General features: G+C 39.8%; 1 protein-coding gene across 2 annotated transcripts; it reads right to left on the minus strand.

The window, feature by feature from the left end:
* Positions 1-13,395: 13,395 nt before the first annotated feature.
* CCL20 (C-C motif chemokine ligand 20) lies at positions 13,396-16,811 on the minus strand. Of its 2 annotated transcripts, none has more exons than XM_025886804.2 (4): positions 16,674-16,811; positions 15,439-15,550; positions 14,652-14,729; positions 13,396-13,868 (listed from the first exon to the last, which is right to left on the minus strand). In XM_025886804.2, the coding sequence occupies exons 1-4, from the start codon at positions 16,750-16,752 to the stop codon at positions 13,847-13,849; spliced, it is 291 nt and encodes a 96-aa protein (XP_025742589.1). In that variant the 5' UTR covers positions 16,753-16,811; the 3' UTR covers positions 13,396-13,846. The 2 variants fall into 2 exon arrangements, with proteins under 2 accessions (XP_025742589.1, XP_025742582.1); XM_025886797.2 differs by having other exon boundaries at positions 15,439-15,553.
* Positions 16,812-18,291: the final 1,480 nt, after the last annotated feature.

The raw sequence follows: 18,291 nt of genomic DNA on the forward strand, positions 1-18,291 counted from the left end.
GCATTTCTCCAGGTCAGGAATGAGAAAGAATCGCTGAGTCACAGAGCATGCTTGTGCTCAGCTTTGGTAGGAAGTGCCATATTCTCCCTCAAAGAGGTGATAGCAATTTACATTCCCACTGGCAATCTATGGAAATTTCTTTTGATTCAGAGCCTCGCCTTCTTTGCCCATCTGATGGGCAGAGATGGGCATTTTCATCTCTAAATGCCCAGAGCTACCCAAATGACTGGTTTATAGAATGTGTTCCCATGCATGTATTAATTCATAAAACTCCCTTATGCTTATGATTCATTACAGATTTATTCTGTGTCTGAAAACTTTCCAAGGATCTACCTGAGGAGAACTTGGGTGAAGTGTGCATGGATGACACCTCCTCCGGAAATTTCTTTTTTTTAACATGTAACAAGGTTTGCTTCACCAAGACTGCTGGTATATGGGATGAAGTTTGTATAAGCCTTTATAGTGAGCAGGGTGAAGGAAGCTGTGGTATACATCCCATGCCAATGCCTTCAGCCCTAAGATAAAGGACGGACAGCACCATTGAGTCTCCACATTCCTGAGCTCAAGAGGGGCCTTTCCATCCTGCCTTTCCATTCCAGCACTTCTGAGATCAAGAGATCTGGGCTTTCCAGGGACTTTCTGTGGAGTTCTGCTACCTCTTGAGGCAGGATGCAAGCAGAATAGCTCGTTTCTACCTATGTCATGGGACCCCTTCTGAAACTCCCCCCTTCCTGTCAATTAATAGATGCCCACCAGTAAATTTTCTACAATTACAAGGTTTTTTTTTAATTTAAATTCAATTAGCCAAAATATAGTACAAGTCTTTATGGATTGATTTCTTTAATTAAAAGATGCAAACAAACAAACAAAAAAAGATGCAAACGGAGACATTTGGGACGGGACCAAAATTGTGTCTTCATACTTTTCTGGAGATCATTTACTGGAGAGATGGTAGAAGTGAGATGGAGTGAAGTTTAAACATGTTAAAGAACTGCCATCCTAAACATATGTTCAGGGATTGTATTTTAATACCAGCGAAGTATTGCTAGTAAAAATTTCTCCATTTAAAAACAAACGTCTCCTTTAATTTAGATGTTAATTGAATGTATGAGTTAATGCTCTATAGCTTTTTAAATGACTTTTGGTTAGGGCATCTGTGAGAAGCCAGTTTAAAATTCTCATTTTCAAATCTCTCCCACCTTTACTATTTCCTCTATTGGACAATGAGGGTTTAAAAAGGTTCTTCAAGTTGAAGGTTAAGTACATGACTATCAGAGAAGTTATGTCAGAGCTCCCTGAAAAGTTGATAGGAAAAGAGAATGTCATTAGAAAATTTTTGTGAATTGTTGTAACACTCTCAGAAAATGATGTTTGAAATACATGAAAAGAAGGACTCTCCAGGCTTCCACCCATCCCATTATCTGCCCCTCCACCTTCATCAAATTCCTTCCTAATTGATGAATAAGTCCTTCGTAGTGAATTATAGTTATGAATCAATGGAACATAAAAGAGATTAAAACTTCACGCAAAATGATTACATTTGTCCTTACAGTCAGCCATACTGTTTTTTTAAAGTCAAGAATAAGCAACTTTTTGCAAAAGGGGGAAGTCATCACTAAGGGGGAAAAGCACATGATCAAGTGGCAGGGGCATTGTAGAAAAGAAAGCATTGGGACGGAAATCTCACAGTTCACACTCTAGAATCTTCTTGGTATATACTTGGACAAGCTCCCTGAGCCTCATTTTCTGTACTTATAAAAACTGCTAAATTAAATAATACCTAAAATCACATGCAGGCTTTAATTTCCTTGATGGGTTGATACTGAGGCCCCAGCATTAATGAAGAAATAAAACTTTTTAAAAAATCAGGAAAAAACCATAATATTTTACACGCTCAAAAGATAAAACTACACAACAGTAACAAAATCCACTGCACACTTACTGGAATAGCTAAAAAAGTTTTTTTTTTTTAATGACAACATTTAATACTGACAAGGATGTGGAATTCTCCTACATGGTTGGAGGGAGTTTAAAATGTTATAATCATTTCAGAAAAAAAACATGGCACTTCCTTATAAGGCTAAATAAACATTTAGCCTCTGATCCAGAATTCCACTCCTACTTAACTTATCCAATAGAAATGAAAATGTATGCCCACAAAAAGACTTTACAAGAATATTTATAGCAGCTTTCTTTGTAAAACCCCACACTGGAAACAGCTTAGATGTCCATCAATAGGTGAGTGGATAAAGAAACTGTGGTATAGCTATACAAAGAAATATTACTCAGTAATAAAAAAGAAATGAAGTATTAATACATACTTCAATATGGATGAATCCCAAAACCTTTCAGAGTAAAAGAAATCAAACACAAAAGAGAATATATCTTGATAACAGTTTAGATTCTTCAAACGTATCCATGTGTTAAAACCTAAGGAACGGTACGTTTAAGATTTGTGCTTTTTTTCCCCATGTAAATTGCCTTAAAAAAAACTTGAGTATTGGAAACAAATATCCAAACATAGTTCTTGATATACAGGCTGGAATGGTTGGGAGTGGAGTGTACTAATGTCTGCAAGTTATTTCAAATGCATCAAAAATAGGTCAGATTGATGGATGGAGATGGACAAATAGTGTTAAATGTTAATCATGGTATCTAGTTAGTGGGTATACGGGTGTTCACTATACTTTTCTTGTTTCAACTTTTCTATATAAAAGTGCTAGGGAAACAAAGAAAAAGAAAAAGAAAAAGGAAACAATGCACCTAATTATTTGTCAAATTGATAACAACGTAGAGAAAAATATTTATTTCAAGTGATTTTGAACATAGCAGTCTATATAAACTTAGTGGGATATAGTCTATGCAGACCTAAAAAGAAATTATAAACTTCATTTATTGGTTTTATTGTTAATAACAACATTGCCACTATTTTGAAACTATTTCATATATACTGTAAGATAAAGCAAGTAAATATACTGTTATTGTCAGGAGCCAAGATTGACAGTGTAAAAAGAGAGACCAAAACTAAAATCCAAGAAGTTAAGTATAAACTCTGCAATATTAATTACAATGGCAAAATGTAATATTTAATTGAAAATATCAATGGGAACTCATATATTTTTAGAAATATACTCCCTGGTTCTTTTCCCCTGGAAGATGTTCGAAGCAGGACACCCAGTTACAATCAGTACCTTAGAACAAAGATCTTGGTTTCTGTAGACGCCTCCTACTTCCCCAGACATAACTATGATTTCCTGGAGAAATAGCAGATTCCAGTTCTGAGGGAGAGAAAGTGCAAAATAAGCCTGGGACATCTTGTTGCTGAAAGCAAGGAATGTCCAAAGATCAGTGGTTACATATCAAACACACAGGGGTCAAATGTTAGGACTGCGGGCTCCATAAATACTAAGTGATTGAGACACACTGAATAAATAAAAATCCACACTATTGGCAGTATCTATCATACCAAAGCATTACTCTGAAAATTAATACCTTTTTGGGAAAATCATCCCCATGTGCTGAGGAATAGCTCTTCTTTACAGAAGAATTCCAGCCAATAATATAGAAGGAATAATAGGAGATTTACAACCCTCGAAGAAATAATTGATTCATGCAGGATCATCAGCGGATGTAAAACTATGTAAATTACACTGGGGATATTGACATGACATGATGCCAAAAGTGTCACTCCACAGATTGCTTACTATTTACAAAGAGAGATACCTCCTTTACAAGAGACAGATGTCTGTCACCATCTGAGCCAAGTGACCAAATTAGCATCACTAATTGTGGGACAAACTGGCATTATGTGCATTGTGAAGGGAAGCATATGATGTTAACCTCACCTATGAAATCAGGGCAGAAAATTTTACCTGAATCTAATCAGCTTTCACACTTCACTCCCAGTCTACAGGGAATATGGAGGAGAGAGAATAAAAGGACAGTGAAATTAAAAGAAACAATCGTCAAATGCAGAACGTGCAATTTTATGAAACCATCATTCAAACAATCAATATGATTTAAAAAAAAAAGTAAATGGAGCAGGTCTGGCATAAATGTTTGATCAAAAGATTTAAATCAGCAAGCACAATGTGTAAACCTTTGTTGGAAACGAACCTGAAAGAAAAAAAATAGCCAAGAAAGCTATGTGGAGCACAATTTGGGGGAAGTATAACATGGATTAGGCACTAGGTGTATTATAAAATGATTGTTAATTTTATTAAGTGTGATAATTGACCTATTGATTATGGAGGAGAATTTCACTGTTTTAGGAGATGCCTGCTAAATTCTTATGATATGATAGCACGATATCTGCAACTTACTTTGAATAATTCAACTCAATAATTCAAGAGAAAGAGACAGACAGATTGAAACAGAGCAAGAGAACAATATGGCAAAATGTTTGTAAATGTCAAAACAAGTTATTCCATACATGGTGTTCATACTAGCCTTTCAACCTTTCTATTTATCTGAAAATTTTTATAATAAAAATGTTAATAAAAGGAAGGAATCTTAATGAATAAAATAATCTTTAAAAACTCATAATAGAGAATATAATTTAAAATAACATAGTATCAAATATATTTAAAATAATATTATTGAACATGCTAAACATAGTCCGTGATTCCATCCACAGTGAGCAACACAGCACACCGGGTGTCTGGTCCTGCTCTCCTCTACACTATGCCACTCCCTGCAGCCAAAAAGATCAAGTCATATTATTCACCCTTCAGTGGTTCAGAGTCAAATCCCAAGTTCCCTTCCATGTCTCCTGACATCCTCCTGTTCGTATTCCCCACGATGGTCAGACAAGTGACTTTGCTTTACTTGATGGAAATGCCTTCGTACAGGCCATGTGTTCTCCTACGTGCTGGATATCAGAGATGGGCCCCCTCAGCCTGCCCTCTACCTTCCTTCTTGTAATCGGAGAGGTTGGAAAACTAAAGCCACATTTTCCAAACCCCTTTCGGCTAGGTTGCTAGGTGTGACAGGATCGGCCTAATAGATGTACTCGGTCAAGATTTGGAAAGCGGAAATAAGGCAGGCCCATCCTTATTTACATGGCCCTTCTATGGTTTGTACTCCCTGGCAAAGCCACGGAATCACGAGGTTCGTGAGCCTTTGCCAGCATTCCACATCCATCTCTAGCTTGAAAGGTAAGAAGTTATTGGTGCCCCTTGATGAGGCTTCCTATTCCCTGGGTTGCAGCCCTGGGCACATATTTTCCAGCTTCTAGAAAGTCTAGAGGTGGCTGAAGTGGAGACAGCCCAGGCACTAACAGCAGTGGGTGATTTTAATCGATATTCTCGATCCCCACAGTGGGTCGATTCCTTTGGGTTCTTGAATTATTCCCGGAGACCCAACTTTGAATGCATTCTGTCAGCCCTTTCAATAATGGTTTAAGACCTGATTTCCTGTATTACAACCTTTTTTGATCAAAATACCTATAGTGGTTTTTATCATCTGCACTGAACTCGGACTGATAAAGTTTTCTGATTCTGAGAAACATGCATCCTGAAATATAAGCTATTTTGAAATAACAGGAACTTATGTTTGGGCAGGGATTCCAAAATCTGGAACATCAAACCACCTTGGACACTTGAGAGAAAAAAATAGATTACCAGACTCCACCCTATAGTATAAGAATCTCTCTAGGTGGAGCCTAGCATGTATTTTTAAAGTCTCTCCAGGTAATTATGATGCAGCCTGCCTAACACGGAAATCCAGGGCCAGGTATGTAGGATTTTGAGGTGTTAAGGTTTGTAGACATCATGAGGTCAGTGTTCCATTTGGTGCAAGAATCTCCATGCTGACATTCTGATATTTCCAAACTCTCCTGTCCTACGGATTACGTTACTGTCTTCGGTAGTTTATCAGCCCAGCAGGAACTCTCTCTGTTAGGAGAAGCCAGCTCTGCAGGAAGAATGAAGTAACTTCTTTCAAAACCATTCAATAAAGGAAATGCCCAGGTTAAACTATGACTTAAAAATCCACGTTTTACTTTATAGAATATAAAGTAAACTTATAACGGCGTATGATGCTCTACCAAGCTCTTAAAAAAATATATTTTTGTTAGCTGAAAGCACATTCCAGATATTGTTAATATACCAAAACAGGATCTCAAAGTAGTATATCATAGATTCATGGAATTGCAAGATATAAGATTAGAAGCACTCTTAAAGATGACTATTTTATTTATTTTAAAGATTTTTTTAAAATTTATTTGAGAGAGCGAGCGAGCATGAGCGGGGGCAGTGGGGGTGGGGGCACCAGGCAGAGGGAGAAGCAGACTCCCCGCTGAGCAGGGAGCCCGATGTGGGGCTCCATCCCAGGACTCCAGGATCATAACCTGAGCCGAAGGCAGAAGCTCAACTGAATGAGACACCCAGGTGCCCCTAAAGATAATTATTTTAAAACAGGGACCTAGAGTGGAAGGCACAACTTAAAAATAATGACATTTTTTTACAGTGACCTCAGAGGCCTTTACTTTCGTCTTTTACTCAGTTATGACCTTAAGCAAAGAGCAATGTATTTAATTCATTCAGGCCTCTTTTCAAATAAATGACAGTTTATGTTCACTTCCCTACTTAATCATTCTTTCGTTTTTCCTGGGGTCTCACTTTGAGATGTTCACTAGCCTTGCCCTTCTGTGGATCCGACTCCAACCTCAGCAGTTGGAGAGTTGATCAAAAATGGACAAGAAAGCCGAGCAAAACAAAATAACAGAAACTTAGCAGAAATCTGTAATTTTGGAAAACACAAGTGATTACGGGTATGTGTACAATGAACTTAAGTCAGAAAGCAAAGGTGGAAGAGCAAGTTTCCTCTAACATCACCTCCGAGAGCCTGAGAAATAATTGAGAACGGACGCCGGTCTGCTTCCAATATTCCAAATCTGATAGTGACTTGGGGGTGCATGCCATCTGCTGAGGACAGAGGAAGACCACAGCTGTGCCCAAATTCCTCGTAATTTATTAGCCCTCTTTTGGGTATGTACTGCATTGAGTTCTCTGAAAATTAAAGACTTGATGTTAAAGAAAATCACAGGTTTATGGTGTTGTAAATGAGCAGGCAAATTCATAATCATTTATTAACTTGGCAGGTATTTCCTGGGGACCTAGCATGTGACAGGCACTCTGTTGAGCTCTGGGATAGAGTAGTGAACAGGGTCCTAGTTTTGTGGATATGATACATGTGCCTGGAATGCTACCAATAATCTGATGGTCTCATTCTCTTCAGTAGCAGCCTCACCTCCTGCTGACCATGTAATCCCGGTCGCCATGGTGGACATGTCCAACATGGCACCACCTTGAAGCAGGGAGTGACCTGACTCCACTGTGTAGGGAAAGAAAGCTCCCTCATTTCCTTCAGATGAAGAAGGCCAACCCTTGGGGAAGATAGCAAAATTTTCCTTGCTTTAATCAACATTTCCTTAATCAACCTCCCAGTTTAGAGACCTCTTAAGATAGGACTCCTCTAGGGGTGCCTGGGTGGTGCAGTCGGTTGAGTGACCAACTCTTGGTTTCAGCTCAGGTCATGATCACAGGGTGGTAAAATTGAGCCCCGTCTCGGGCTCTGTGCTCAGCACGGAGTCTGCCTGGGATTCTCTGCCATCCCTCTTCCTCTGCCCCTCCCCCATGCTCTCTCTCTCTCTCTCCAATAAATAAATAAATCTTTTTTTTAATATTTTTATTTATTTATTTATTTTTAAAGATTTTATTTATTTATTTATTTGAGAGAGAGAATGAGAGAGAGAGAGAGCATGAGAGAGGGGAGGGTCCGAGGGAGAAGCAGACTCCCCGCTGAGCAGGGAGGCTGATGTGGGACTCGATCCCGGGACTCCAGGATCATGACCTGAGCCGAAGGCAGTCGCTTAACCAACTGAGCCACCCAGGCACCCCTAAATAAATAAATCTTAAAAAAAAAAAAAGATAAGACTCCTCTGGGCTGACCTTAACCTCCACAGAGATAAACAGATCTGTTCCCTTACTCACGGACTTTTTCCAGAAGCCAAATTCACTTGATTGTGAGAATCCGCTGAGCACTTGCAGAAATAAGAGATTCTTGGACCTCACTCTAGACTTAATAAAGCAGAATCTCTAGAAATTTCTATTCTTAACAAGTAAGAGATAAAATCAGGTGGCTATTTCTATTCTATTTCCATTTTTAAGTAAGTCCAGATATTTTCCAGTGGAGAATTTTTCAAAAAGAAAATGTTAAGAAAAAACACAAAATTTACCCCTTATTTCAAAGCCTGGCATTAAGAAAAATAATCAAATTGGTGTTTCTCTTTTCATTTTTTCTATGAATATGCATATATATTTTTAAACAAGATATCATACAATAAATACTGTTTCTTTTCTTGCAGATTTTCTTTATCCATATGCACATATACTGTGAACACATTGCCTGATTAGTATTTTACAGAAATAATTTCATTTAACTATTATGTATTGAGAATCTCCTCTAAGCAGTCACTGTTTTAAGTGTTGGGGATGCAGAAGGGAGCAAGTAGAAAGAAATCTGTGAAGCAATGAGCTTCTATTACAATAGCAGAAGATGTTCAAGAAACCAGCCAACTGATACATAACTGAATAAATACTTACAGTTAGTGCCAGTGGCAGGAATGATAATATTTGGGTGTCTACGAGGTGCTGAGAATGGTTCCAAGTATAAATTCATTTAATCCTTTTAGCAACTCTATAGGCAAGCACCAGAATTACCCCCACTTTATAAATGTGAAAACAGAAGTCCCAACAGCTTGCCAGAGTATCTAAGTATTTACAAGGTGCTATGAAATAAGTAAGTAGGAAGACCAGCTTAGATCAGATGGCCAGAAGTGGGGGCGACCCATCGTGAGGTTTTGGTAGGCCCGGCCAAGAATTGAAGCCTGCTGATAGATTGAAAGAAAAGGTAGCAGGGCGCCTGGGTGGCTCAGTCGATTAAGCAACTGCCTTCAGCTCAGGTCATAACCCCAGGACTCTGGGATCGAGCCTCACATCAGGCTCCCTGCTCCCCGGGGAGGCTGCTTCTCTCTCTCTCTCTCCCCCTGCCTGCCGCTCCCCCTGCTTGTGCTCTCTCTCTCACTATCTCTCTCTCTGTTAAATCAATCAATCAATCTTTTAATAAAAAAAAAGAAACAAAAAAAAAAGGTAGGAACCAAGAAATTCGAGACATGCATGAGATTAAAGCAAGCAGGTGTCAGAAAATGAGATTAGGTAGCAAGAAGAGAGGCAGCTATGCTCAGAGAGGGGGCAGCCCAGCCTGCCCAGGTCACCCCATGTTGTTGGGGGGTTTCTGGTTCGGTTTTGGGAAGACGATATTTTTAACCCGCTTTGTTGTAAAGCGGAAAACACTCCTTCACTGAAACTGACATTTCCACCTAGGCTGACTCACCCGCAGGCAGGTTTCGCACCTGAAGATTGTCAAGCCGATTTGTAGAGTAAAGGAGGGAGTGGGGCAGGCCGGGGCAGGCCCAAAGTCAGCACCCAGCTGAGTGGCATGCTGGGGACAGGAAGACGCAGGTGGTGAGGGCAAACTCTGCCCAGGGAGCCTTGGGGGTGGACACTGGGGAAACGGAATTCTTTCAAGTGGTGAAACACAGCGTCTGAGCCAGGGGAGACCGCACCCGCTGTGCTGAAGCCAGGGAGCCAGTGGAATGATGACAAACTGCCATCTAATGAGAAAGAAAAAGCCCAGCACTGTGACCTGCGACTGGCACTGCCCACATCACAACGGGAGCTTACTGATTTCTTGAAGGAATTAACTTTTTAAGTCATTTTGATACCAAAAAAAAAAGTCTATAGTCTAACACGGTGATACTTCCTAAAATAGCAGAGCCTATAGAGGACTATGAATCCAAGAAAGAACCAGAAAAAGAACCAACATTAAGAAGCATCAAACACAATGGGGGGGAGGGGGCAGTGCGCCAGGGTGGCTCAGTCAGTTGAGCATTGGACTCTTGATTTCGGCTCAGGTCTTGATCTTAGGGTCGTGAGATCGAGCCCCACGTCTCTGCTTGAGATCCTCTCTCTCCCTTGCCCTCTGTCCCTCCCCCACTCTCTCTCCAAAATAAATTAATAACTCTTAAAAAAAAAAAGCATCAAACACCACAGGTGCTGCTCTCTTCATTGACACAGAAACAGCTTTATGTCTGATGCCTGCAACGGAATGTGAGACCAACTGATTCCATCGTATCTCACAAGACTGTAAATTCCTTAATTCCTTTGACCCTCAGGTTCTCTATCGCAAAATGGACACAAAAATACTGCCTAACTCATGTTTAAATGAGGTAATACATCGGCAATCTTAGCAGGTGATATTAGCACAGAGGCTTAGGTATTATTGATGACATGACTGCGACCCCAACCCAAACCCTTGCATTCATCTGTCCTTTCTCAGACTTCTCATGCCCCCACTCCAGTACTGTTGTGTGCCTCCAACTCATCTCCATGATGTCCCCCTCTGGCCTCTTCTGGCAATTCCTTCCTGTCCTTCCATCTTTCCCTCCTCTAGCTCCTTCCCTCAGGTGAAACCTGAGTCTATGGCAAGAACATCATTGCCCCTATGGTCTTCTCAAGACAAGCACAAGTTTAGGAGCAGATGGGAGACCAGCACTCCTGTGCTTCCATGATGGAACTTCTCCATTCCTACCCCCCTTCCCCATCACCCGCTTTGAAATACATGCATGTCATTAGCCCATGCACTCCCCCCATCCCCAGCTGTCAGGTGAAGGTCTTGATCAATTCACATTCTGTGAAGGCTTGGGCACAAGCCCAGTCTCCCCTTTCACACCTGATGCTGGCATCTGTTCAGGCAACTTTATGGCGACATGGCACAATGTCACTTATAAAATGTCCCCCTCCTCAAATCAAGCTTCAACTCAGCCTCTATTTATAACTCAGAGTTAGGGAACATGCTAAATCACAGTATACGAATGCACATCAACAAAACCCAGAAGATGAAAAACTAGAGAACACATTCCCTGGTTTCTCCAAAACATAAATCGTAAAGGTGAGGGGGTAAGAAACATAGATTAGAAGTAAAAAAGAAACAAATCAAACAAATGCAGTGTGTGGGCCTTATCTAGAGTTTCCTCTTTTTTTTTTTTTTTAAAGACTTTATTCATTTGAGAGAGAGAGAGAGACAGAGCACAAGCAAGGGGAGAGGCAGAGAGAGAGGGAGAAGCAGATGCCCCGCTGAGCTGAGAGCCCAAGGCGGAGCTCAATCCCGGGACCTGGAGATCATGACCTGAGCTGAAGGCAGATGCTGAACCATTTGAGCCAACCAGGTGCCCCCTTATCTGGATTTTCATTCAAACAAATTCAACAGCAAGTATATACATAAACAAGTAAAAACAACTTTTGGGGGGAAACAAACAGGGATTTTTTTTTCAAATAGGGATATTTTAACACTGACTGGTTATTTGGTGATATTAGGGAATCAGTGCTGATCTTTAAATCTATGATAATGAAAGCGTTCTTGCGTTTTAATTAAATATTTACAGACCGAGTACTTTGGTATCTGGGAATTGCTTCAGAGTAACTCAGGGGGTGTGTAAGGGGGGAAATAATGAGTTGTGTGTTATAGGGTGTAACAAGATGGCCATTGGTTGGTTGAAGCTGTGTGACAGGGGGGAGGGGCGGGGAGGGGCTACTTGTATGATACTCTGTTTTTGTTATTTTGGTCTTTTTCTAAAGATTTATGCACCTGTCTTTCTACCCGGGCTTTCACTGAGTTCTCGTCATTTCTCATCTTACTCACTGCTGCTCCCCCTACTACTTCTACTTCTGTTTTCCTCCCCACGTCCCTTTCCCCCTGCTTGGACTTTGTCACAGTTTCCCCAGCGTTCCCCTGTTCAAGTTCAAACTACTAGACTTGGTTGAGGTAACAGTTTCACTTCACCTGCAACTACTCCACCCCACCCCTACTCCTTGCATACTTTCCAGTTCATCCAGTTTGCCAAACTGGTGGCACAGTTGACATTTTGGATGGGGCAATTCTTCATTGTGCAGGACGATCCTGTCCATTCTGATAGGTTTAGCATCCCTGCCCCCTGCCCACTCAATACCCCTAGTACCTCACCTTCAGACATTATGAGACCTGAAATATGCCCCCAGATATTTCCAAACACCTCCTGCTTTTCCAGCTGGGTGGTTCCTACTGGCCACTAATACCTCAGCTCAAATATGGAACTATACACTATTGTCATCCCCATAGTTCAAGAACATCGAATATTGGCGATTTAATATGATTCAACCAAGTATTCTTTCCTTCTGCAAGCCCTCACTACTGATGCCCTACGGAACTCTGTGATTCTCTTTATCCAAGTGCTTACACCATGTGTGGTAAAAGCTGATCATCTTGTCCCCTCCCTCTCACCTCACTGTTCAGCCCTAATTACCTGGGAGTAAAGACCAAGTCCTAATTTATCTCTTGGTATCACAAGCTTCACTTGGCTCAGTACCTGGCACATAATAGGTACTAAACCCATGTTCAATGAATAAACAAACAGGTTATGGAGCATACTTTCCCTGATGACTCAGTGTTACTATTCCTGGGCATAGAGTTGACTTCTGGGCTGATTGGGCCACTTACAGCTCTTGGCTCTACACAAATGACCCACCATTGCCCTGCTTTATGAGTTTGTGTGTCTGGATTTTGCATCATATCATCAGTGTGCCTGCCTCCAGCGGTCCTTCGTGGCCTTTGGAGTCTAAGGCAGATAGTCCTGAGTGCTGTGTCAAGCCACAGATTTTGCTACTTGAATCCTGTGATAGTAACTCCCCTGGTTCAGGACCCTTTCTTCTTATGTCTGGGTTCTTGCTAAGTTTCACACACCTCAAGTCTCTCCTCTGCTTAGTGAGGAATCGGTTCCTAGAACCCTCTGCCTTGTCATTTCTTTTTGGAAACTGCTTAAGGATGACTCTGGAGGACTTTTGAAATAGAGAAATATTTCTGTGCTGAGATGTCCATTGCTAGGTCCCTCGCTGGATGACAATGATGGACATAGGGATTTCTCAAGGTATTTTTCCGGTGGTTATTATGTCCCTGTAGTCACAAAGTAGATAGATATAGTTTATTTTGAAAAGTTTTGTATAAATAAACGCTGAGCTATGGATCTCTAATGGAGCTATGAATTTTCTAATTTTTGGTTTTGATGACTTTGAATTAAAAAAAAAAAAACCCTTTGCATTATAATTCATGTAGAATGAAAACCAGGACTATGCGGAACAGGGATAATGGGAACAGCTAGGCAGAAGTGAATAGGGAAATACGATTCCCACCCCCACCACCAATTTTTAGATTTACCATACCTTTAAATATTAAAAAAAAGTTAACATGTATCTTAAAAAGTGCTACTATAACTCTATCAACGAGCAATTTTTAGTTCATTCTTTTATTTTCAATACTTATTTTTATCATCATTTTTCTCTTTTACAGGATAATTACAATGGTTTAGGAAACAAAACTATGTAGACGAATGTTAAATAGTTTTTTACAAATAGCTTGCTGCTTACAAGAAAGTCCATATAACCTCATTCCTCCAAACATAACATGGTACCTCGTACTAAATCAAATAGCTTGTAGGAAATTAGTATTAAATAGCAAACACAGACACACAAAACACACACACACATATATATATATAAATAACATAAAATAGAGTTTGACTCTAATGTGATGCTTAACAAAGCAAACTATGATGCAATATGTATCAACTTCATTAATTGGACAAGTCCAGTGAAGCACAAATCGGGCATGCACTACACTCTCAACCACCAACTCCAGCTAGATTCTTTTTGTTCATGGGCTCTGTCCAATTCCATTCCAGAGAGCATCCGTTTTACATCTTCTTGACTCTGTGGCTGTAAAGAGAAAAAGAAAAGAAAAGACTCTTTATTTTTCAGTTTTTAACAAACCAATGCCATGTAGTCTGTAAATTATATAAATAGGAGGCATCTTTGCAACAAAAGCCAAGCAGCTAGCAACTATCAAATTCATAGAAGAATCTTATACAGCATGGGAAAATCATTAAATTAAAAAAAATTTTTATTTATTTTATTTTTTATTTTTTTTAAGATTTTATTTATTTATTTGACAGAGGGAGACACCACAAGAGAGGGAACACAAGCAGGGGGAGTGGGAGAGGGAGAAGCAGGCTTCCTGCGGAGCCGGGGACCTGATGCGGGGCTGGATCCCAGGACCCTGGGATCATGACCTGAGCTGAAGGCAGTTGCTTAATGACTGAGCCACCCAGGCGCCCCTAAAAAAATTTTTTAAATGATGTATAAGTGGAAAAAATGAATTTTTGTTTTCATGATCCAACTCAAATTTCCCCTTTAAAATTCTACACTGCTGGGGTGCCTGGGGTGACTCAGTTGGTTACACAACCAACTCTGGAGCTCTGCTCAGGGTAATGAGATGGGGCTCTGTGCTCAGCACAGAGTCTGCTCGAGATTCTCTCTCTTCCTCTCCCTCTGCTCTTACCCTCGCTCTTTCTCTCTCTAAAATAAATCTATAAAAAAATAAAATAAATAAAATTCTACATTGCTTAGGCTAAAGGGTCCCAGCCAGCCTATGATCCACCACTCTGCACATGACCTTTGCCCCAGACATTTGAAGAGGGGCTGATGGTAAATGTCCCATACCTGAGGATATGCACAGCCTTTTTCACCCACTTCTTCTTTGGATCTGCACACACAGCCAATCTTTTCTTTGTGTAAAAGCTTAAAAAAAAAATTTGATTTGTGCTTAAAGAGTTTTCAATTGCTATTTCACAGAACATGCAATGGAAATTTTGTATTCCAGTGGACTGCTCTACCCACTAAGCATTTTATTTATTTCCAAGGTGAAACAAAATACAAAAAAAAAAAAAGAATTGTTTCTGATAAATCTTAATGCAGGAAATGAAAGTGATTCTCTCCTTTCTCTGTATTTTAACAAATAGCTGTGCAATGACTGGAAAATAAGTCTCAGAACTGTTATTTAATTTTGTTGCTGGTGGTTACACAAAATATATGTATATCCAACCAATAACCTATATCATTCTGAAGTATAATATCCTAGACGGATCGATTATTACATGTGAAAGTATAACAACTCTGAGTTTTTACTTACAGCCCCAACCATTCTCTGGTAGAAGATGCTCATTTCAAAATTTATGTCTCCCATATTTTCCTGAGATGGCATGTTAGTAGCTTATAAGTTTATCTTAAAAAGTGATTTTGCACTCAACTCTGTTCTTAAAAAAAAGAAAACTAAACTTTTGCCTTATTCCAGTCCTATTTAAACTTTGGAATACATATGTACTATCAAAACAAACATATCTTTGCCCCATCAGTTATTTCTGAAACTCCAAAAAGACAAAAATTTTTTTACACTTGAAATTCCCACTTACTCCTGACACAATCGAATGACAGTCAATGAATAACTTACATGACAGCATTGATGTCACAAGCTTCATTGGCCAGCTGCTGTGTGAAGCCCGCAATAAATCTGGGATGAAGGACATGTTCTGTATATCGAAGACAGCAATCAAAGTTGCTTGCTGCTGAAAAGACATTAAAGGTATTGAGTATACATGAATGAATTTATCCTGTAATAGGTATTATGGAACTACTCAAAGCTGTAGTTGTATATGGTAAAGAAACTATTTAGAGAAACAGTTCCAATGTCTTTGAGACCTGATTTAATGTAATTTCCAGCTCTCTTAAAAAAAAGAGGGGGAAAGCTTATATGCTGGGAGATTTGGTTTAATAATACAGTTTAGAAGCCCGTGACTTCTAACAAAAGGAATATCTCTAGTGAGAAACACAAATTGACAGTGTTTTATTTAGGTTCATTATAATCACTCAAGAATATGACTATCTCTCACTTGAAGAAACTCTTGTAGATAAACTTCCAAATTCAGAAAATGAATAAATATGGAGATTTTAATCTATCACTTAGTACGGAGCATTGAGAGGAGGGGAATGATAAGAAGTTACAAAGGAAAATGCAATTTATAGGAGCTTCAAAAGCACTTTGAAATTGTGATATTAGTGGAAATATTTTGGTCATAAAAGTTCAACACGTGCATTTCCAGGAATGCCCCTGTTGCTAAAAGTGATGTACTCTCACAGCCATAAAGCAATACTCAAATACTCCCCCAGGTTAAATTATAACCTGCTGTAAGGTAAGGGATCAATGTTATCTCTAAGTTGGCAAGAAATGGCCCAAAGCCATGTAAGGATGGAGAGGTCAGATGCCATAATCTGCCCCAAAGGATGAGTTTTGAAGTTTACTAAAACTATTTAGGTGGGAGGTGAAAAAGTTGGAAACGTGGGAGTGTTTCCTACGTTTCAGAATGACGACCCCATTCACTGGTAACATGACAACTTACATCACTCCCCAAAATAGCACTTTGGCCTTGTTGCCGAGCTTGGGGGGTCTCTCAGAACCCAGCCACCCCAAATATCTGCTGGGATTGAGAGCAGAGGAGAAAAAAAAAAAAGCCTGATCAGCAGCAGTAACCGTTTGCTCCTCACTCACCCAAAGAGCTGACAACTCCCATCACTTCTGAAGACTTTCCAACAGGCTCCCATTCTTTGGGGACCCCCAGGGGAGCTCAAGGCTTAGAGGAGAATGAAAACACTTCTTCGTCCCGTGTCAGCAGAAAGAGTGATACTTACCTTCTGACTTGCTGCAGAGGTGAATGAGCAACACTGACATCAAAGCAGCCAGGAGCAAATTCTTGCTACTGCACATCATTTTCAGCTCAAAGAATAGATCTGCTCAGGGCTGGGTACCCAGTGCTCTGGGAGTGCTGCTAGGTTCTGACAGTAGACTGTGTCTGGGATAGCCCTACTTATAGCACATATTGGGAATGTACACAGAAGGCGTGTTCTGACATGGGTTTTCCCCCATTGATCAACCTGCCCCATCATGTCGTCACAAAGAAAAACCACAGGGAAAACTTCCTGCCTTTCCCTAATGTTGGGAAGCGGTGAAGGTCAGGGTTGGGGGGGAGGTGTTTGAGAAGGGGAAAATCCTATTAAATCCTTTGGGTTTGCATAGAGGGAAAGCAGCCCAGCCCTGTGGTTCAGAAATGGGTTTCATGCAGTTTTAACTTAATCTCTTGTCTCTGAAAAGAGAGGACAAAGATTAACAATGATACAAAGGTCAGCCCTACACAGGAACATTACAGGACTCTATTGTTACACTCTATTTGCTTTCCAGAGTCAATTGGGAGCAGGAGGATGATAGGATGCCAGGCATACTTGGGGATGCACTTATAATTGCACAGTTGGTGCTCAGCTATCACCAAAGACCTGGAATTTCTAGGCTACCATTCAGATTAGGTAACATGACAATGCTGTAGTAGTGTTCCCAAAGTTGGTGGAAAATACCAGCCCTTAAATAAGACTCAAGCCTCAGCTTCATCTTGATGTCATGTCAATTCTTCTAAGAATCTTCTACATTTGAATGACTCTAATCAATACTGTAGCCCAGAAAATAATCCCCAACTGCCCTTGACTCTGCATTCTGAGGTAGTTACATAGCTCCACACCAAGCCTCAGAAGGGTTGAAGAAAAAAGACAATCAACAAAACTAGTGTCAAATAATAGTGATAATGATCATAATGTAATATGAATCCCTAACCTATGATGGTATAATGAGAACTCTCCACAAGGGAAAGTATCATTCTGTGCTAGGGATTAGGTTTGCGGGAAAGGAGTTTTTGGAGTTAATGTTAATTTTTTCTATCCTACCACAGGCACGGTTACATGTATCTACACATATGTTAAAATGCCTAGAACTATACATCAAGAGAAAAAAATGACTTGTGTTGTATGATTATTTAAAAAATAAATTTAAAAACCATTAAAATCATTAAACAAAAACTATCCACTAAACATAAATATGTTGAAAGTAAATAGGTCAAAAAAGATATACCATGTAAGCAGTTTAAAAAAAAAAGAAAACTGGAGTTGCTATATCTGGCAAAATATATTTTAAAACAAATATTGTTACTAGAGTGAAAGAGGGAGTTCCATAATCATAAAGGAGCAATCCATTGGGAAGATACAAGAATTATGACCATACATATACCTAACAATAACATCCAAAAACACATGAAGCAAAATTGACAGAATCGAAGGGAGGAATAAGCAATTCAACAATAGTCAGATTTCTCAATACCACATTTCCAATAATGAACAGAAAAACCAGACAGAAAACCCACAAACAACACTGTAAACCAACTAGACCTAATAGACATCTATAGAACACCCTACAACAGAACAGGCT

The sequence above is a fragment of the Callorhinus ursinus genome, unplaced genomic scaffold (assembly GCF_003265705.2).
Source record: "Callorhinus ursinus isolate GAN/ISIS: 27379988/994484 unplaced genomic scaffold, GSC_fseal_2.0 scaffold2, whole genome shotgun sequence".
Classification (NCBI taxonomy): domain Eukaryota; kingdom Metazoa; phylum Chordata; class Mammalia; order Carnivora; family Otariidae; genus Callorhinus; species Callorhinus ursinus.